The following is a 21,795-nucleotide window of genomic DNA, read 5'->3' on the forward strand; positions in this document are numbered from 1 at the left end:
CCCAGACCAATGTCTCCCCCTAATTCCTATCATCCTTCCGGCTCTGCAATGGTCTTGTCGACCGAAAGGGCCTAACCCAACAAAAAAAAAAAAAAAAAAACTACTCGTTACATGTCACAAATCCGGTTTCCACTATGAAACTATACTGAAGTAACGCACATCATTAAAACTAAAAGTCACGATCCACGAACGAACGATCTGTCCCTGCCCTGAGTTGAAAGAAAATAACGATATCTCGATTAGTAGCTCACAGTTTATTCACATAAATATCTGCACAGATGCCATTCATCAGTATTGGCGAGAAGCAGAGGACAAAACCACAAGTCCGACAAAATAATAGAGCTTCATCTCCAGTCGAGAAATCAGTCAGTGTTACATCCTATATCATCTTTCACCACGTAAAAACACTGCTCACTCCAGCTCAAACGGAGCTTAACAGAAACTCATTCCAGTCCATCCAGACTCACTTAGCTCACTTCATTTTGTTTGTTTTTTTGTTTTGTTGGGTTAGGCCCTTTCGGTCTGACAAGACCATTGCAGAGCCGGAAGGATGATAGGAATTAGGGGGAGACATTGGTCTGGGCAGGCAACCTAGTGAGTCGCCGGGGCTGAGCCCGTCCAGAGGACAGGCCACCCAGCCCCAAGGCACTCACTGCACCCGGCTACGGGGTGCGCTCCCTCAGGAGCAGCGGTGCCGCTCCAAGGGAGCAGCCCGCATGAGATAAAGTTGCCTGTCCAGCCCGGAGGGGGGTTACGGCGTGGAGGAGAAGGATTTCAGTATCCTGAGGATAGAAGCACGGAACGGTGAGCTCACTTCAGCTCACCCAGAACTCATACTCTGGACATTATTTGATCCCCGCTCACTAGCAAATGTAAGAAATCGGGCGTCTTACAACATCAAAACGATTGTCTTTCTGATAGCATACGAGCAGAGAGGAGGAATCATAGTTCATACCAGGGTATTGGTTCACACGCTGTCTGGCACGCTTTTTAGCCACATCGGTGTGATACAAAAGGTTCTCTTCAACGAGGAAACACTTTTACTCTCGAGAAGCCCTCTATATAGTCAATCCAGCGTGACTCAAGTAATCTGGCTGTCTTAGCTCACCGATCACAAAGAAGCCAACAGCCTGACTTTCGCTCCCGAATCACCAGCGATATTCACAACTCGCAGAGTTCAAAACCTAGCAAAATAATTCGTAGATTTCTGCACGTGGACACTCCACACACGCACCACTCTAAGAGGAACTTCCCTTAAGTTTTCTTCCAACCTTCCCAAAGGCATTAAGCATTGCCTTCTTGTCACAATCACAGCACTGTGTGCCCAAAGAAAGCCCTTATTCTAAAACTCCCAGTAGGTGGCTCCGGACACATCGGTATTATCCAGAGCGAAGGCGCCGTTCTTTTGAGCGCAGAGATAGCCCCCGTGCTCGTCCTTGATGCACATCCTGGTGGGCTCGCGTAGCTCCATGAAGAACGGGTGGGGTACGTCGCCAGAGGCAGAGATGCCGTCCTCGGATGTCCAGTACTTGCCATTCTGACCTGAGAAAGGCGGAAAGAAATTGTCAGGCACAGACTCCAAGACGAATATCCATGAGACATCGAACAAGAGCTGCTCATGCGTTCGGTGACACGTGCAATCACAAAGATAACATCTTGCTTAGGGAGCAGCAGCGATCATCAAACAGATAAGACGGTCCCTCATTTGGCAACGATGGTAAAACAATTGTTCAGTGCAATACTGTACAAGAACATGAATGTACACTTGAAACTTAATCGTATGCTGTGACATTTACCCTAAATACAGGAGTAAGCCATCCTTTGTCAAGTATCGGAAATGATCGATATCGAGCACTAAGGAGCGAATCATATACAAATCGCGTTCCGCCAATGAACTGACCTTTGAAGAACACGCGTCCCTTGTCGCCCCGCTCCACGTGCACGGTCTCGTAGTTGGTCTTGTTACACTCGAGCTTCGTGGAGGAGGAGCTCTTGTAGCCGACAAAGCCCTGGTCACACTTCAGCACCAGAATTGGCCTGAAACAACAGAGGTTTGTGGGTTAATCCAAACACATTGTGAACACACGAGTGGAAATCGTATCATGATGATTGATTCGAGCTTTCGGGATCAGAAGCGAAACAATTTAACAACGAAAAAAGTTCACTTAAGCTGCCTGCATTTCTGATTATATATTGGCGCTGTATCTTTCATAACAACTTCTAATGTCCCGTCTAATACATGTTTCTAAAATGTAACCGAATAAGTCATATAACAACCTAGCATTACTATTTCGGCCATCACACATGCGTCCCCTGTCTCTAACAATATCTCCACCCTCCCAATTATTCCTCCTTCCCGTGATTACCACAAACCTGTTGATCAAGTAGAAGTAGAATTTGGCATTCTCCTCGTTCTCCTCAGAATTGGCGAACAGGTGGCCCGACTTCTTGGCGGACAGACACTTGCCGTTGTTGGCTCTCAGCGATACGGAACCATCACCGTGCCAGACCAGGTCAAACAGGGAGTTGGAAGACCTGACGAAAAGACGTAACAAAAGTGAAAAGACGTGACAAAAGGGTGATTAATAAGTGACAACACGGAACAGGGTGGTAGAGGGAATGATGACAAGGCGTTAGGGGTCGTGAGAGGACATTTGTAACCTTTTTTGCCAAATCACATCTTGTATCCACCGCTACAAAGGAATTTGGCCAACGTTTCAAGTACAAAACGACTCATGTTAATGTCGCTTAAACCAATACACGTTTGATCAGAAGAATGATTTGGCAGCTGACCCAATTCATCATGCATCTAAACAGTCCCACAAACCCTAACCCACCCGTCTCCTCGCCATGCCTTACTTTTTCCCGGCGGCCGCCTGGATGCCACCGGAGCTCTCCAGGGTCCAGTAGCGGTCCTGCATGGTACGAATGTACCAGCGCCGGGTGTCGGGGTCGAACTCGAGCAGGAATCGCTCCGTCTGTTCCACCTCCTCCTGGTTGGCCGTGACGTCAATGCCTGGGGAGGGTGGTAGGGGTTAAAGCGAGGTCAATGTGAGGTCAACGAGAGGTCAAGATGTTGGAGAGATCGGAGCTAAATGTGAAAGAAGCATGAAAAGATCATGCAGGGCAACACTATATTGACGACATAAGATCAATGTAAACAATGGTGGGTAGACAGTAGACATAGTATGTATAAGTCTAGTAAAAGGGATGAGACAGAGATGGATCAAGATAAAAGATAAATAAAATGACATGAAGATAGTAAGAATCATAAAGTTGCATCGTGATAGGCCAACACCTCAACAGTTTGTGGGGAAACAGACTCAATGTAGATATAGCACACAAGCCGTTTCGAAAACTGACACACAGAGAGAAGTGATAAGAACGGAGAGTCTTGCATCCATCAGCACTGGTGATATGTCCCTCAACTAGCATGCAATTTACATTCCAACACACTGAATCCTCCCCGGTTCATCTGATTCAGCCTTATCCCTTCGTCTTTCTCATCAGAAACTCTATCTTACCCGGCTGACCCAATCTGACCCTATCACTCCGCATTGTCCACTCAGCAACAACTCCACCCGTCACCCGTCAGTCTGAACTAACTGAACTATCTGGCTATCTGAACTGTCTCTCAAATGACCCGCAACGGACCTTGTTTCACGCTGACGTATCGGTCGTTGAGGGCAGCCGAGAAGCAGGCCTGGGGCAGCGAATTCTCCAGTGTGAACAGTTCGTCTTTGGTGACGGCAATACCGCGGGATTTCAGCTGCGCCTGGGGGAGAGGGAGGGGCGGATTAGCATGGTGTTATAAAATGCACAGAAAACGACATTGGAAGCACACAAAATTACTCATCTTCAAACACAGATCACAATGAGCAAACGTTGGAGGAAAATGCACAAGACAATGTGAAAGCTTGCGAATGATTATCAGAGCCAAATCCTGGTTTGTCGATATTTGTTTGTTGATTTTCTGAAACGACTTCAGCCTAAGGTAACTAGTGGAAATATCTATTTAATAAAGCTGAGTGAGCAGAGTTTTTCCTCTTGAATTCAATGACCAATCGGGAAGTGTTTGGGACAAACAACCATTGAAAACAGCCGACGGACTTTCTCCTTCACTATCGGCAGTGCATCTTGAACGTGTTATGTACGACCCCAAGGTGAAGTGAGAGGCTTATGATATCAACCAAGGACGAGAAGCAGTATCATTCACAGGTACTCCTTCCACCTGCTTGCATGCAGTGGAAAACCACATCTTACTTGCGGCTGGCCGAAACAATAGGAATCACTAGCGAAAAAAAAAACTATTGGCAAACAATCGAAGCACGACATTTCTCGGACCCAAAGAGCCGTTTTATTATCTGTAGGCTTTCGCAATCCCTCACCCTTGAAGACAATGACGGTTTGCTATCACATTTGTTTTAATGCAATGCACGTCGAACTAAAATGTTAACATGTCGATACTGCATAGCAAGAAACATATCTTATCTGAGCGTGCACCTTTATTCCCCCACTCTGACAATTAATTCGTTGACGGTATGAATCCGTGCGATCTTTACCATTTGATCTTGGTGAAGGGTACATCTCGAGGCTGTGTTCCCCATGTCTAGGTGCCATATCCCACCTATTTTACGTATATGGCGAAGGTTTTCTATGGGCAACAACACCAACGCTTGCTTACGTTTTTGTGCATAGCAAACATCACAGGTGGTTTTCAAAGCGCATCTCTCACCTTTGACCCGACCGGTGAGAGGTACTTCCCCGTCCGGTCCCGGAGTGCCAGACTGCCGTTGTGGTACTCGATGCTGAACAGGCAGTCTTCGGCACACGAGCTCTGCAGTCCTCCCTCGCGATGCAGGTAGAGGTTGTTACACGTGTGCAGCGCGTAGTGGTTGTCGCGGAACTCCAATGTGAATAGGGTGTCCTCGCCCCAGGGGATGTTGGCGTCCACATGGATCTCGTCCTGGTCCTCGGAGAGATGCGCGAACCGCTTTCGACCCAGACTGTACAGATTGACCTGAGGTCGCGCGGCTAGATGGACATACCTGTGAAAGGTCAGGTCAGGGTCAGATATAAGAACGTCCAGCGGAATTCGAAGACGAGGTCACGAAAGCAAAAATGTGACGGCAAAAACATGCAGATAGCGATGGCATGACAACGATGCATGCGAACAATAGGATTTGCTCAGGCAACAGATGTGGAGTCGAATTGTCTTTCAATCAGTGGCACAAAGGCAGCTAAAAACGTAACCAAGACGGCACCGGCATTCAATTGTTTAGGCACGTCCGATAAAATAATGTATGAGTGGTATTTGAATAGAAAGGATGCGATGTAAATTAATTTGATAAGTCAAAGCAGCATTAAGTAGTGTTCGGTTACCAAGAAAGCTCACTTAGTATAAACGTTATCTGATAATCTATTTCATTTTGATTTCATTACACCACCGAAGCCCACCACTTCTCACCAGAGTTCAGAATCCGCCGGCGCCTTGGCGTTGCAGACGAGTTTATCTCCTGCAGATCCGAGGAAATACTTCCGCTCCACGTTCTTGAGCGCCCACCGGCCACTTCCATCTGTGGAGAGCGCGATCTCGAACACGCCACCCGCCTCCAGCTCATCAGACTCGCAGGTAACGTTGCCGAAGGAGTCGACGGCCAGGTATTTGCCCAGATGGGAGCGAAGTGAGATCTGACCGGCGTCTCCAGTCGGCTGCATTGTCCATAGCTGCTTCTTCTTCAGGGAGGTGCCTGCGGAGGGAAAGAAATTGAGTTAGTGAGGGGAAAGTCGAGGGTTCGAAGCTAGGCTTAGGTGAATATTCCGCTTTACTCGGGAGGTTGGGCTGTTGAGATGTTGATTTTTTACGATACTGTGCCATGGCGTACTCACTTCTCAGTGCCTAAGTTGTGTCACGAGTCCTACAACACTTGACTAGGCGAGTGTGTAATCATATCATATACCTGCTAGCAAAGTGGACGAGGGGTTGCCTGAGGACGCATTTCAAAACGGTTAAGTCGCACTCAACGCAAACACTTAAAACTGATATTATAACAGGGCTACGTTGTTGTAAGCGTGTACAAAATGTACATTTCAGCACCGTTACAAAGGTAATGTTGTCAAAAGCCATTTATTATCTATATCAACCCACTTCAAGCGATCTGTGCAAAAGTATCGCAGAAGCGAACGGATAAAACTAATCCGTGCTTGTGCATGCTACAGTCAATAGAGTGAAACCAGGCGAAAGCCAGCGCTAGCCGTAAAACGTTAAAAACTAATTTATCTGAAGGCCGTGGTCGGCCAATATGCGGTAGGTTCTGAGAAGATGTGACTAGTGTGATATGCGGTGCCTTTGTGGCCACACCAACCGAAGAACAGCTGCGAGACTTTCCCGAACGCAGTGGCAAAAACTGGCCCTTCAATAGTGCGGTGCTGGAGGCGGTGCGGCCAGGAAAGTGAAAACTACGAGAAATGCCTTCAGCATTGACATACATTCGGCTAGGCGTGTCTGTACCGTCCTCTAAGCAGTGTGACAGATATGCATTCGTTTTCCAAATCGTCGCAAGCCGATTGGCCTTTGCTGATCGTGCAATACCGCCGTTATCGAGTGATTCAGCCGCCGAGCGACCACGAAAGATGACAGTCAATGAGCGACTCGGGGCATACGATCAACTGAAGTAGTCATCATGAAAGCATCGCGAGTATCCCCTTCGACCAAGTTCATGCAGTCCCAATCCATAGAACAATCTCTGACTGAATCCAAACTACGAGTTTCTGCAAATGAGTCGAATGCAATAAGACTTCCAACGACGGACTGAATTGAAATACAAGTTCTGCAACGAAGTGAATCGCACCGCAAAGTACCATAACTGACTGAATCATAACTGACTGAATCAAACTGCCACGACGAATTATGTGGCTAACCCTGAGACCGATACCACCCTTTGTCACAACAGCCACTGACTAAAGCCTAAGTCAGTTAGCTGAGCCCGAAGCCAGTCAGCTGACCGTCTCCAGGGCTGCGGAGTCGGAGTCGGAGTTGGTTGGAGTCGACAGTTCTGACCGGAGTCGGAATCGATTAGGGAAACCAGAGCCGGAGTCGGAGTCACCGAGAATCCATCGACTACGAGGCCCTGCCAGGTCTGCGGAGTCACAGTCAGAGTTCGAGTTGGTCAGAGTAGACCGTTCTGCTCGGAGTCGGAGATGGTTCTTGAAAAATGAAAGCTGGAGTTGGAGTTAGAGTCGGAGTCACTGAAAATCCATAAACCCCGCAGCCCTGCCCGTCACATATACCTACCTAACTGCAGCGCACCATAGACGGCTTAAAACTCCCCGAACACACCGCATCCATAACAGAGACCCAGGCCGAGCTCACTGGGCCGACTCCACTGACGCACCCGCACTTCACATAGTGAGGAAGTGATAACTGATAGGTATTGTGAACGGGAGGACACGCTTTATTCGGGTGTCGGAGTTGCTAAGAGCCGACGAAAAGTTCATTTGTTGACTGTGACGGCTCGTAATGAGAAATTGAATGAATGAATGAATAAGTGAATGAATCAATGAACGACTCCAGAAACAGGACACCATAATATACTACATTTGGAGCATCTTTTCTTCCGTGGTAGCGTGGCCGAGTGGTCTAAGGCGCTGGTTTTAGGCACCAGTCCGAAAGGGCGTGGGTTCGAATCCCACCGCTGCCAAACTTATTCCTGTTGAAAGCGGCGCATCGATTTTGGTCAGACCAAGTGACCCCATACAACATAGTGATGATGCATGCTCCGGCCCTCAGCCCCCACCCCCCAACCCCCAACCCGACATATTGCTTTTATCCTTTCCAGGCTCACGAAGCATGTGAGACAGGGGGAGGCCTCAGGCAAGGGTGCAAAGTGCAAACCAATTAAACTCCTAAGATCGATTTAAATGCATACTTGATAGTGGCTCACTATTCACTATCCAGTATCTGGTGATCCATGGCCATGCTCATTGATCACAAGTCACTGAAGACGCTTCATAGCTGAATCAACGTCGATTAAATGGGACGAGTATGCAGCAATTAACTTCTTTCGCCCGTATTCTAAAATCACATAAAGTTATATGGTGCCTAATCGTTGAATAGGTGAATGAAAGTACGCAAATTCTTGGTCTAAAACACTTTAAATCAAGCAATGATAATTGGTGTTATATTACTTCTATTCCCAATAACACTTAAAATCATGCCAAAAAATGTTACAGCTTGTGCCTCAATAAACACCATGTGAACGACAAAATAGGTCCTCCATTTCACTTCCTGATGATTAAATCTGGGGCTTCGGAGTCGGAATCGAGGTCGGTCGGAGTCGGAATCAGAGCCGGTATCGGTTTTGGAAACCGGAGCCGGAGTCGGAGTCATCGAAACTCCGTCGACTCCGCAGTACTGCCAGGTCTGCGGAGTCGGAGTTTGAGTCGTTCGAAGTCGACAGTTCTGCCCGGAGTTTGGAGTCGGAGTCGGAATTGGCTTTTGAAAGTCGGAGTCGGAGCCGGAGACGGAGTCATCGGAAATCCATCGACTCCGCAGCCCTGATTTTTATCAATTTAATTATATTAGATGATAGATCACACTAAGCTACACGAGTGGTTCACTTTCACCTTTCCGCTTTCACGTACCATTGGCGTTGATTTTGAAGCCGAAGGTCTCAGCTGTGAGGTATTTTCCGCCGCTGAGCAGGCCCACCGTCCAGGCCCTCTCGTCGGTGGCTGGCTCGCACGTGCCGCCGTTCATACCGTTGCTGCTGCCGTTCATCTTGTCCATCTGTGGAGCAGAGGTCAGAGGTCAAAGGTTAGAGGTCAGGTCAGGTGAGGTGAGGTGAGGTGAGGTCAGGCCGGGGGAAAATTTATTTGGATCAGGTTCTGGGTTCGTTGAGCTGGTGCTACCGTTCATTTTTTATCTGAGAGGCAGAGGCAGCATAGATCAGGTCAGGTCAGGAAAAGTGAGTGAGGCTGTTCGATTCGCTGCTGCTATTTAAATGATCATTTTAAGAGAAGCTACTGGAGAGAAGATCAGAGATCAGTTTACGAACAGAAAATCGCCGGCCCCCGGTATTTTTGCATCGCAAAGTAGCCCACATACCGGGTAAACCAGCCACGTTAACAAAAAGTCTGATGTGAAATCCACGTAATGCCATGCCTAATGCCTGAAATCATTTTTATATCATAGTGTTGTTTTTGTTTGCGTACTGGCAATAATCTGGGGTGACTTTAGGCAAAAAATATCCGCACGCGTCGATTTTTCTGTCGGGCAAACTCGCCTCAGGTTTGGGCAGGTAAACGTAAATCAGATGTCAACTAAGGGCAGGTAAGTCGAGTCAATTAAATGCTGCTAAGGTCGGAGCTTCCATGAACATGGTTTGCTTTGAGGCGAACAAGAGTAAATAAGAAGCTTTTTTATGTCGTGAGACGGATCAACGTAATGAAGACAGTCTCAAACATATGTTCAAGACACTACTCAACATTAGTTAGGTATTCTTAAGCAGCTTTATTTCTAGTCACAATTTCAAACACCTAACTTAAGTTGGGCGCAGGTTTTAGCTTTGTGCATCAGTGCGCAACAGGGAGCGTTTGAAAGAAAACTGAAAAGGTTTTCTTATTCCAGAGGAAGTTCACGGTAGTCTTACCGTTGCCTCCTTCCCGTCAAATGAGGCCCCGGGCAAGGTCAACTGTCAAGGTTAGGGTCAAAATCTTGATCGGACCCTCATTGACCGTCGTTATAAAAAGGCAGGTTTGGCAAAGACCAGCCTTTCAACCATGGGAAGCCTTCATTATGAGTTTTATGCATTTCTAGTTTGATATTGTTTCTAATGCAAAAATATGAGGGGTCACTGTCTAGGATGCTGTAAAACATACCCAATATTCAGACGTCTCCAGAAATCACTTCCTTCCAGCACCCTCTTTCTCCTTCACTATCGTCACTCCACACCTCCTCTATCCCTCTTTCTCACACTCGATTCCGATTCTCACTTTCCACCGCCTCACACGGGCCTCGTTCACCAATCCCCGACACGCAACCTCTCCCCACGGCCTCAGAACCACGACTGCCCGCTCGCCGCTCGCCGCCCGCCGCCGCCGCCCGCCACACCGCTGCCCGCCACGCTGCTGCCCAGCGCCGCCCGCCGCCTGCCGCCCAGCCTTTCCACCCTCCGTCGCGCCGCCGCCACCCGGCGCCACCCCGCCTCGCCACGCTGCTGAGCCACGCTGGGGGCTTTGTCGCACTCCGCTACTCCGCTAGACATCCATCCACCCGCCCGCCCGCCCGCCAGCGTGACCAACAACGGGCCGGTTGACTGGACGGTCGGCCAGCCTGGCCGGCCTAGCTAGCTGATTGGCTGGCTAGGCTGGCTAGCTGGCTGGCTGGCTAGATGGCTGACTGGCTGGATAGCTGACTGGCTGGATGACTAGCCTGGCTGGACTGGCTGGCTGACTGGCTAGATGGTTGCTTAGCTTATCGGCTGACTGGCTGACTGGCTAGCTGGCTGGCTAGCTGGCTGCCTAGTGCCTAGCTAATCGGCTCACCGACTAGATGGCTGACTGCCGGGATGGCTGGCAAGTCGACTGGTCGCAGTCTGGGGTTGTAGGAGGGGGAAACAGAGGGTGGGGTGGAGGGCGGGCGGAAGGGTAGCGGAGGATTCCAGCGATGACGTGACGCTGGGAGAGACGGCGGCGGTGACTAGTGACGGAAAACCAGACCGCGCCAGGTTTCACTCACTGGCGCCACTATTCCTCTGTTAGTGCAGTTCCATTTTTACTAGTGCCACCACCGCTAATGCCAGTAAAAGACGGATTTGGCTTTTGAGCACGTGTGTCTGAGGTTGGATGTTCGGAATGAAATGGGACAACGGATGGTGTGAAAATTGAAAATTTACCGCAGATTTGTGGTTCGGTCAAACCGGCTACAGCGACTTAATACATGTAGAATTTAGATCCTCTGAAAAACTAAGAGCCATCAACTCACTCCCAGTACCCATCTCTCCTCCGCTCTCCAAGTTCCCAACCAGTCTGCAGCCCCACACCACACTCAAACCGACGTACCTACAGCTCGGCTCCCACAGAGAACCGCTGGCTCCCGGATGGCTGCCATTCCGGAATCTGACCTTGCTCGGGCGGCATCTGGTCGGTCTTCCCTTCCCCTCCCCTCCCCCCCCCGCCCTATCCCTCGCTGCCCGTCCCGCGCTGGGTATCGGACTTGATGGTAAACAGGCACGCAGTTCCATCCGTGGTGTTGTCCAACAGCGCTGTAGGGGGACTGAAAGGAGGGATGAGATTGGTGCGAATGGAACTTCATCTTGTTTTCCTTCAGTTTGAAAATGATGCACTTCAATTTGAAAAGGTGTAATTCAAATTGAAAGACATCTTTTTCAAGTTAAAGTGTAAGTCTTTTTTCAAATCTAACTCCAACTCTTTCAAACTGAAGAAAAAGGTGCAGTGTGGTGTGTGTGTGGGGGGAGGGGGGGGGGGGTGACTGAAATAAACATGCATCCAATTGAGGTAGGTAGACGGTGATGATTTGATTCGTCAGCCATGAAAACAGTCGAATAATAATCGGCTCTGACACATGCCAGAGCATAGAATCTTCACGGTGCTATGATTGGTCGGCATAGCTTCATGCCTTATATGACGATGGCTCCTGATGACCCACCGAGCTCGACCAAATATCTGTCTGGCGCCGGAGGTTGATGTAGATTCGATGCCGCGGAATCGATTGGTTGATGTCAAATCGAAGGGGAATGGAAATTGTCAGATCGGCGGGGTCAGTGACGGTTATGTTTGTCCCGTTCCGAATTATAAACATCGCTATAAAAGCAGAGAGACAGGCACTGCCTCTTCTCACCGATGTAAACAAGTGATTGGGATTAGATACTGAGAGAAGTGACGCACTGGTCAAGATAAAGACGGCACATTGGAACTTAAGACTTTCCAATAACCCTTTTAATGCCCCACGATGAAACTCGGTGGCTCCTGATGATTTCAGTGACATTGCGAATGATCTGTGACTGATCATGACCCTGACCATCAACCCGCCACTAGCTCTTGTGACCCGTGACTACCTGAGCTGTCACTAACCTCTGTGACCCTGCCGCTGACCCCTGTGACTCTATGCCCAGTAATGTTGGTCATCACCCTTTCCGGAGCTGGTAGCGGAAGGGCCGGGGAGATTCATTGTTCCCAGGATCGTGCATTGTTTGTGGCCAGCCAGCCGACCAGCGGCAGACTCTGAAGTCTGCCCGGTCTGGTGCATTCTGCACAGTCTGTTGCAGTCTGCAGAGTCACCACCGGCGGGGTCTTTGAAGTCTGAGTCACACATGCGCCGCAGTCTGCGTGCCGTGTGGTCGGCAGTCTGTGCAGTCTGTGCCACGGTCTGCTGCAGATTTTGTCTGTTTTCCGTGACATCAGCGGCCATCAAAACAGCAGTATCGAATGACATTGACGGGTAGAGACCGAGTTTTCGTTTGTCAAGATGGGATAAAGGCACTGTGTGCTCCCGCTAGCTCGGAACGATAAAATGCAAGGACATTTTAAACATAAATACAATACACAGCAAGGCACATGGACATAGCTCGCAGCAAAATATATCGCTCATCATGAATCATATCAGGAAATATCAACCCAACATTAGAAGGAATGATGAACAGCCGCACTCTGAACGGAACAGTTAACATTTACGGGCACATTATCATTTGTTCAGCATTGAGATAAACAATAAGCAGTCACTATACCCAGTGCATTATTCTTTGTCCGCGAACCATAATATCTGACAGTTGATTTACATTGGTCGTGATCCTATTTGTAAAAGTCTTAAAACGTGACACATTTCGCTTTCCGATACCGTTTATGTTCCGGATAACAGCAGGGCTCGATAAGGCACTCATTCATCAGGGGTATCTGCCAGTGCAGAGGTCCAATCTTGGGTCCAAGCTAACTGTGCATTGCATCGTTAATCCAGGTCAAAATCTGATACTTCAGGACTGCCACTTGCGACTGTCAAAGGTGATGAGCTCCGGATAAAGGAATGCAGGCTATCTTCTCACTGGCATGGGCATTGAAAGTTAAAAGTTCGCGCTCCTGACAGGCTGTATGGGTCTTGTCCTTGTGTGTCAGTCAACAATCGCCTCTTGCATTCAAGGAATGGCACCAAAACACTCACGCAATCCCGCGATACGTCGTTCAGTAATGACCAGAATCATTCTGTTTGTGATGTTCTCTGCGTCGTTTCTGGCAGAAAACATGTCAAACCCAAAGATGAAGACGATTCCAGCAGGTCTTCAAGAAATCAGAGGGGACAGAACCACCAACATTGGAGACAGTTCTGGATGACAAGCTGGAGCAGTGTATCATTGACCCAGTGGAGGTAAGGGCTTTACTGCTTAAACAAAAGACACCATCAGCACCTGGCCCAGATGGAGTACACCCCATTGTGCTCAAGGAATGTGCCACTAGCCTTGCAGTGCCACTGTCCATCATCTTCTCTCGCTCAATTGAGTCGGGTCGCTTGCCTAAGGACTGGAAGAGGGCAAATGTAACACCCATCTTAAAAAAGGGGAACCGATCAGATCCACTGAACTACCGACCTGTTAGTTTGACCTCAGTGCCCTGTAAGATCATGGAGAAGCTGATCAGGCAGAAGATTGTCAACCATCTTGAGACAGACGACCTGCTTAGCCAACAGCAGCATGGTTTTCGGTCAAACAAATCATGCCTGACTCAAATGTTGGAGTACCTTTATGATGTTGAGAATGCTATTGATGAGGGGGAATGCGTGGATACCCTGTACCTTGACTGCCGCAAGGCATTTGACACTGTCCCACACCAGCACCTCATTGCTAAGGTACGAAGAATGGGCTTGGACGGACAAATTCTGCACTGGATAACAGACTTCTTGATTGGACGTGAGCAGAGGGTGGCAGTGCAAGGTTGCCACTCAGGATGGAGAGAGGTTTGGAGTGGAGTGCCACAGGGTAGTGTCCTGGGCCCAACCCTATTTCTGATCTACATTGACGATCTCCTGGAGGGCCTCCAGTCACGTGGAAAACTTTTTGCAGACGATGCCAAAGTTTACCGAAGGATAAGAAGCCCTGATGACCAGCTTGTCCTCCAGGAAGATATTGACAGGCTGCAACAGTGGACCAAGAAATGGCTGCTTACCTTCAATGAAGACAAATGCAAGGTGATGCATTTCGGGACAAAAAATCCACTGTACACCTACTCAATGGGGGACACCACTCTTACCTCAACCATTAAAGAAAAGGACCTGGGAATCACAATAACGCCAGACCTCAAAGTATCAGAGCAGGTGACGAGAGCGGCAGCTGCAGCGAACTCCATGCTGGGAAGAGTGAAGAGGACATTTACCTTCATGGACAAGGAAATGTTCCTGCCAATTTACAGAACACTGATACGCCCTCACATGGAATATGCCATCCAAGCTTGGTCCCCGTTTCTCCAAAAGGATGTCAACAAGTTGGAGAGGATCCAAAGGAGAGCGACAAAACTCGTACCTGAACTCGTCAATCTCCCTTACCAAGATCGTTTAGACCAACTGAAACTGACATCACTGGCAGATCGAAGGATTAGAGGGGACATGATTGAAGTCTACAAGCTGGTCCATGGACATGACAAGGTGAATGCTGGAGAAGAGTTTTTGAAACTAGAGACCAGTACAAACAGGGAAAGGACACGCGGACATGCTCTCAGACTGCAAAAGCCAAGGCATCGGCTGCACAGACGCAATCAATTTTTCTCCTCAAGAGTTGTGGACCAGTGGAACCAACTGCCTGAACATGTGGTACTGAGTCCAAGCATCAACGCATTCAAGAACAGATATGACCGTCATATGACACTGAGAAGAGGCAGCATCCTATGAGCATCCGCTCCCTATGCCTCTTTCCTATCTACTATGGTGAGCATCTACTATGGTGAGCATCGTCACGTGATATTGCAGTAATTTGAAGATTATGTAGCCGCTGCCGCGAACAGCCACGCATGGCCGACAGTATTAAGGCCAATTGGTTAACGGAGAGTTATTGAAGTGATAAGCAATGGATGTTTCAAAGAATGAATGCGGAACGTTTAGATGGTTATGTCTCAAAGATGACTGAAAATTAAATGAAACGATGGCTGATAAATGATGCTTGTGCCTGGGGTCTCATCAGATTGTTGACCTGTGATGCGGTCAGCCAAGGCCATATATAGACTTTCAATGGATGAAGTTGGGATGAAGCACTGATTGTATTTGCGTGAATGTATCCGTCAAGGATGTGTAATAAGTTGATGATTATGATGATGATAAAGAAATAAAACAGTAAATCAGTTACTCTTTGCAACGCAATTCTTTCCTAAAGCGGAACACTATCGCGGATCTGACGATGTCTATGTGATTGGGGATGTGCCACGATTCCGCACAGCCCCTGTGCAGCCGCAGTGATTGGCTCTGCAGCTCTCTGTCTAGTTTCCCTCGCATCTGGCGCCGCCAGTTCCCCGTACCGACTCCTCAGAGAGTCGTACAACTCATGTCGGAGCGCCACATGGCGGGCCCATGAGTCACCAGACCAGTCATAACTGCATCACACACCGGCGGCGGTGGGGAAACGTGAGTTCACCCGCTCTCTGTCTGACAGCTATAGGGGAGGAGGGTGGGGTGGGGTGAATTATGTTACCGATGTGTCAGTCACCTCCACCGGCTACTCGTTCTCCACCCACGCTGTGTCAGCCGCCCCCCCCCCCCCCCTCCCATCAGCTCTCGCCAAGGGCCAGACGATTAGAGATTGGTGACAGCGCCAGTGCACTAAAGCCCGCACTGATGACAGCCTTGCTCCAAAACCATGCACCGGTGAGCTGTCATCGTGTGAACTAAAACCCACACCGGTGATCGTTGTGAGTGAGCTACATCACACCATCCAGCACCAAAACCTGGGATCGATATTGGCAATTAAATTCCAATTAATATTTGCAAGTGTGTTGACTGTTGACACCTAAAATCGCGATCGATATGCACCTCAAAACCCGTATTCAATATGCACCAAGCCCGCGCTTTAGATCTGCAGCTGCGCCGTATATGTAAATACGTCTCTGCTGCCACTGTGAAGTATTTTCTCCACTTGGTGAAAACTGACCAGCTGGTGTAATAGACAGCTGGGAAAGAGGTCGGACGATGGGGCAGCGCCAGCAGGCTGATGAGTGACTCCGGAACGGTGTCTAGCGGTAAAACTATCGCGATTAAATGAAAAGGTTACGATGAGGATACTCGCTATAAAATTGATTAAATTTGCATAAGTTGTTTGTTTGTGCAAAGAATGACGAAATGGTAAAGTTCCGTCCCTGTCAGTAACGTGAGACCCCAAAGAAACGTTTGATATATCAAATTTGGAATATCAAATTTTGATCATTTGTAATTTGTATGTAATGTAATAGAATGTAATTTTTGTATGTAATAAAATGTAATTTGGTAGCATATCTTATACATGGAATTCAAAAGTCTAACGCTGGTACTCCGAAATAAACAAAACGTGTTCAAGATTCTTATTAGACTCGGACTTCAGCCAGACATTTTGACGTTGACGCGAGACTGAATGGGACAGCAAAATATTATGGACGTTGGACGTCAGAGACAAGGCACCATAACCCTGCGTGCAAATTGGTATGTCGAATGTGACTGAAATTTGATCCTGATATGAAGCATTACACTGGCAAACCATTGTAGATGTGTTCGCAAAATTCGTCATTGATAAATCAAAGCGGGTTGGTAGTTTCGATACTGTATTAGCTGATCTTCGCCATTTCTTCGTCAGTCTCTTCCGCGATGGTTGGGAGACTGGGCCGGTAGAACTTGATCGGGGTCATGCCTTTGACGTTATTCAAAAACGACATAGCCATGCCGTTCTCTTCAAAATATTTCATGATATCGTTCTTCAAGTCTTGCTGCTTCTTTGCGTTACTTTTGTTGACGAATGTTGCCTGGACTTTTGATTTTGCGTGAAAGAGATTCGACAAATCTACGATGTGCGACTTGAGTGCGCTTTTCCTCTCCTTTGCGGCTAGTGTCCGTGACGCCAGGTCCATCTTCTGACCCGGGGGCATGGCTGGCGTGTTCAGGGTCAACCTGTTGATCTTCTGGATGGCGTCCTTGAGGCCCGACTTGCCGTCGCCCTGGGAGAGTTCCCTTCGAGCCGGCTCCTTCAATTTCCACTTTTGGTAGGCAGGATGCATCATCGACGCGGGTCGGCCCAGGGTTAGTCTGGAGCCGCCGATGGCGTTCGCCTGGGTCAGACTGGTCAACACCCCCTGTGGCACGTTCACGTTGAAGCTCTCTGGTGTTCGGACGGTCGGCTTCCTGACCGGCGGGGTGTCAGCTGTGATGGACCTGTGCTGGTATTTCTTCTTCTTTGATCCAAGTGGGAAGAGCGTCATTGAGGAAGAGGACAGAGGTGCCACCGCCTTTGTGGATGGGGCGCTATCATCATACGCGAAAATTGGCATGGTAGTTCGGCGAGTTTAACTTTGAACAAAAAGATTATCCGCTATTCTATTCCCAAAAACCTTCAAAATTCAAGTTAGTGTTTACTTGAATGCTTAAAATGCTTTTCTTCACCATCCCAACCAACCCCAGTTTCACTTAAATCTACGACGAAATTCTCAAATTTTCGCTCACCTTTGAGGTTGCCTTTCAGCTCAATCTAATCCTGTCTGTGCATTGCACGTGCTGAAAAGTTATTTCCGTCCGCAACAATCGAGAGCTCATAACCAAAAGTTACAAAAACATTTCTAGAGTTTATCAAGTCTGGCACAGTTCATCACGTAGGCTATTTTTTGTTCTGCGTATTTTGGCCATGACACTTCACGGCCTCAACCTACTTGCCGTTGAATTTGGATCGCATCGAGATAGATAGCTAACATGGGCATGAGCCGAATTACCAGTTACAATTTGAATTCAGCCGAGCTCCGGCTCAAATGTCATCTATGCCAACACCGACAGTGGTGAAATGTCGAACATTTGAACCCATGGATACCAGGAATGCACGGCCTACTATGGATCTCGAATTTCCATAGTGCCGTGGCGCGAAATCAACCAAGCGGAAAAGTGGGGCATAGCGGAGTTCGGAGTTCTATAGTCTCGGGCATAGCATTGTGGGTCGGGAACGGGATTAATATAATCTACATAACAGCTCCATTAAAGCGAGACGTGAACCACGACAAAACAAATACAATATTCAAAATCATTATACAAAACGGTCCAGATGCAAACAATTGAAATAAATGAAAAAAAATACTTTTTTTTTAAATCCCATTTTGTATGCATGAGCCCCATGTCGAAGATGGTCACTGAGCAGCATGTGAATCTTAATGTAAAAAGAAAAGTATCTAAGAACACTATCCAATAGCCGTATCACGTTGTCCATAAGAGATAGTTTCGAGACTTGAAACACATTCCAAATTCATCAAACCTACACTAATACAATCGATCTTTCAAAGGACAAGCACGGAACAAATAACGAATGACGTTTCACTTACGAAAGGCTGGATGAAGCCCATGTCATGCAGGTCCTCCCAGTGCTCCGTATGAGGCAATGGACAGATGGAGTTGATGGGCATGACGCCTCTCTTCTTCTCTTCACTCCTGACCACACAGTCCACTGTGTTTCACTCTCTCACTCTCTAAGCTCACACCGTTGTCTCGTGAGTCCCGGCACCGGAGATCCGCAGCCTCCGGTGTTCGCTCGTCGAATGGCTACCGTCGTCCACGGCCGACAGACTCCACCAAAGAGACCAACGATCTCCCTGGCTGCTGATCACCCAACCGGAAAAAATCGGCCACAGACACATACCCACGCATGACCGCGCGACTAAGGCTTTGGATGTGTGGTGATGCCATTCCCCGACCAAAGTCGGAGTCGATTCATGGCGTGACGACTGAGGGAGGGAGATGACCGGTCATCGAACAGCTGTTGGTGCAGACGGCTCCCATCGCGAGACGCGCCGATGTGGGACGAACCGGCGCCGCGGCGCAGCCGGCGCCGTCTGGGCTGGAACGGGGGACGGCTGACCGGGCGGCGCTGGGAGGCCCAACGGGGAATAGAGAACGACCTCTGGGGTGGACGGCGGATGAACTCTGGCCGATCTCCAACTCCAAGTCTCCGAACCTCTCGAGAAACGAGCAATGAAACTCTGCGTCCCTAGATGACGGCGCAAAGCTACTGATGCCATGGGATTTGTGCATGGAACTGGTAGGTACAGCCAGTAAGCCACGAATGGGAATGTACCCTGACGGACGGGACAGTCGCATGCCATCAGAATGGGCGACCACACGATAAGACATGACTTGTTCGACGGACTGACAGACGACCAAACCGACAAACCGATCATGACAGTGACAGTGGCAATGAAGTGACAAAAAATAATTGGACAATATTGTGAGGATATTAAAAAACTGACGGATATATGGATCTACGGATGCCAACTTCGATATTTTTCAGGCAAACTATCGAAAATTACGGACACACAAAATTAATATGCACTGTTTCTTTATATACTTGGCAATAACATACCTGTACTTTGTTCAATTCACTGCGTCGTGGCATTCTGATTTGGACCGAGTCTCCACGACTAAATAACAGGCACTTGCTGGCGAAGTCCTGCCAAATAAGAGGACGGAGTGTCACCGGAAAAATACTTGATCGTGAGCGAAGAAAGGGAGCCTGGGAATGGCTACAGCAACTGTGCAAGTAGTGCTCATTTCGGCTGTCATAAAATGCACTGATTGTTAGTCAAAATTTACGTTAAAAAATAAAATCAAAACCGATCCGCTCGGATAAACTTATGTTGAAATGAAATGTTAGCGCGAAAATTGCATTGCTTTGGTTATCCACTCGTGATCAGTGACACGAAACAAACTCGTGCTGCTTTTGGAGCCGCATGACCACCACAGGGTACCAAAGAGCAGAATCATTGATAAAGAACCCTTTAAACATTGCCGTCAACACACTTAAATAGTGTACAAGTAGTTAAAGTAAAATAGTACAAGTAGTTAAATCTCCCACATAGGTCCTTGAGAATGGTTAAGAGTTAATCCCGGGCTCGTGCCCACCGATAACTCGAGTTATTGATACGAGATAACCGATAAGTAAAGCGCAACATCGATGCATCTTTGAAGAATATGTAGTGTCAGTGTGCAGTTACCAAGACTGCCTTTTGAAGTGATGCGATAGAGCTCATGAGATGGCCGTGTGTGACACAATATGCACCCTTCGAGTGCAAAGATGAGGGCTATTTTTGAACCTACCATGGCGTTAGTTGGGAAGAGTCGTGTAGCCAACAGCACCCTCTTGAACCAGTAAGGAGTTCGATGGCAAAGTCCGCCAATCTGGGATTTTTAGACTCGACAGACGACAGGAATTAAACAAAAACATGAACAGTTTAAAATCTCAAGCCACCGGGCGTTACGCAAAAAGAGTGTGTCAGCGCCTCACGCACATTGACGCACATCTGTCGCAAATCACATCATGCGCCGCATTCGCCAGCAAGGTGCGCGCCATGTGCGCCGCGTTTGTCGGACAATTCTCTCACGAAATTTCCACGCGGCTCAGTGAGACGGGTACCGCTAGGAACTGAACCATCCGTCACGAACCACACCGTCTGGAACTACAACGAGAGAACCCAGATGTGCACTATGGAATATGCGGGTCGGAAAATACACGGCCAAAGAAGTATGGCCAACTGTGGGCTATGGAAACTGCGGGGATGTCACAATTCGGATGTGTCACGCTGGACCGTGACGCCGTCGACCGTGACGCCGATCAGCGTGACTCGGTGACACCGTGACGACACCGCGTGACGGAACCGTGACGCACCCGTCACGGCTGGTGATGTTGAGAGGACTGTTCAACGGGCGTGAAGCACGCAACTCTGATTAAGACCTGACACGCACGTCAAATCAAACACTGGTTAGTACAAAAGGTCTGTGACCTCAGCATTCTTGTAGGAGCTTCACCCGAGACGGACACTAGCTCTGGACCAGATATCTATCGTTTCTCAGAAATACTTCCACGGGGTGGGACACTAAACTGACCGGACCGGTGGACAGATACATCGATTGGCGGAAGACTTGGGAGTTACAGGTATGTAACTCTCAGCCCAAATATTCCACATATTTGATGGTCCCTAGAAGTGAAACATTCTGAAAGATGAGTGGAAACAAAAGTTAATTATCCGCGAATAGATCCTCACACTCGTAAGACCATGCTTCTTTACTTTGCATCGATTGGCAAGTTCATATACAATTCGCCACATATAACTTTTAGCGCATCCGAACTTCATACAGAAAACCCTTAGAATGGCCTTTCCGATCTACCTCTTAAGTGGTGAACTATTTTCCCTAAGGTGATGGTACTCTTTCTACCTCTATAGTGGTGGACAGACGGACAAGCCCCCCACGCCTCACACCTTTCTCATCCCTCCACCTGCCGTTGTCCGCGACTACATATCACCGCGCCCGCGCCGTGCAGACAATACCGACGCACGGTGGGGCAAAAACGGGGCGCCGCTTTCGCCGCTCATCTGGGCTGCCGCGCCGTGTCTTCTGCCGTGACGGAGACGAATTGTGGGGCAGGTGATACGGTGCGCAGATGCTGAGACGATAGATGGCACAGTTGCAGAGACGAGAGGAATCGCGGGCGGTGGACACCGGCAGACGGAAGGAGAGATAGACAGACGGACAGACAGACACAGAAAGATAGACAGACAGATGGAGAGAGAGAGAGAGAGAGAGAGAGAGAG

The 21,795-nt window shown here is 48.5% G+C and overlaps 1 protein-coding gene and 1 non-coding gene across 4 annotated transcripts; one reads left to right on the forward strand and one right to left on the reverse strand.

Moving 5' to 3' along the window:
• Positions 1-235: 235 nt before the first annotated feature.
• Positions 236-20,535, reverse strand: LOC122375560 (protein singed-like). Of its 3 annotated transcripts, XM_043355037.1 has the most exons (10): positions 20,303-20,535; positions 19,569-19,655; positions 8,644-8,788; positions 5,468-5,750; positions 4,736-5,048; positions 3,655-3,775; positions 2,860-3,016; positions 2,374-2,535; positions 1,901-2,037; positions 236-1,542 (listed from the first exon to the last, which is right to left on the reverse strand). In XM_043355037.1, the coding sequence occupies exons 1-10, from the start codon at positions 20,303-20,305 to the stop codon at positions 1,343-1,345; spliced, it is 1,608 nt and encodes a 535-aa protein (XP_043210972.1). In that variant the 5' UTR covers positions 20,306-20,535; the 3' UTR covers positions 236-1,342. The 3 variants fall into 3 exon arrangements, with proteins under 3 accessions (XP_043210972.1, XP_043210973.1, XP_043210974.1); XM_043355038.1 differs by lacking the exons at positions 19,569-19,655; positions 20,303-20,535 and adding an exon at positions 18,535-19,040; XM_043355039.1 differs by lacking the exons at positions 19,569-19,655; positions 20,303-20,535 and adding an exon at positions 9,880-10,130.
• Positions 7,621-7,700, forward strand: Trnal-uag. Its single transcript has one exon. It is a non-coding gene; the product is annotated as a tRNA-Leu (tRNA).
• Positions 20,536-21,795: the final 1,260 nt, after the last annotated feature.

This window comes from Amphibalanus amphitrite, unplaced genomic scaffold, assembly GCF_019059575.1.
Source record: "Amphibalanus amphitrite isolate SeventyFive unplaced genomic scaffold, NRLGWU_Aamphi_draft 001870F_arrow, whole genome shotgun sequence".
NCBI lineage: Eukaryota > Metazoa > Arthropoda > Thecostraca > Balanomorpha > Balanidae > Amphibalanus > Amphibalanus amphitrite.

What these genes read in the sequence shown, in the direction of transcription:
- LOC122375560 (XM_043355037.1), bottom strand. An exon ending in GTGAATTGAACAAAGTACAG is followed by an intron (nt 8,789 to 19,568) that starts GTATGTTATTGC and finishes TCTGCTCCACAG; the next exon opens with ATGGACAAGATGAACGGCAG. An exon ending in GGGACGCGTGTTCTTCAAAG is followed by an intron (nt 1,543 to 1,900) that starts GTCAGTTCATTG and finishes CGCCTTTCTCAG; the next exon opens with GTCAGAATGGCAAGTACTGG.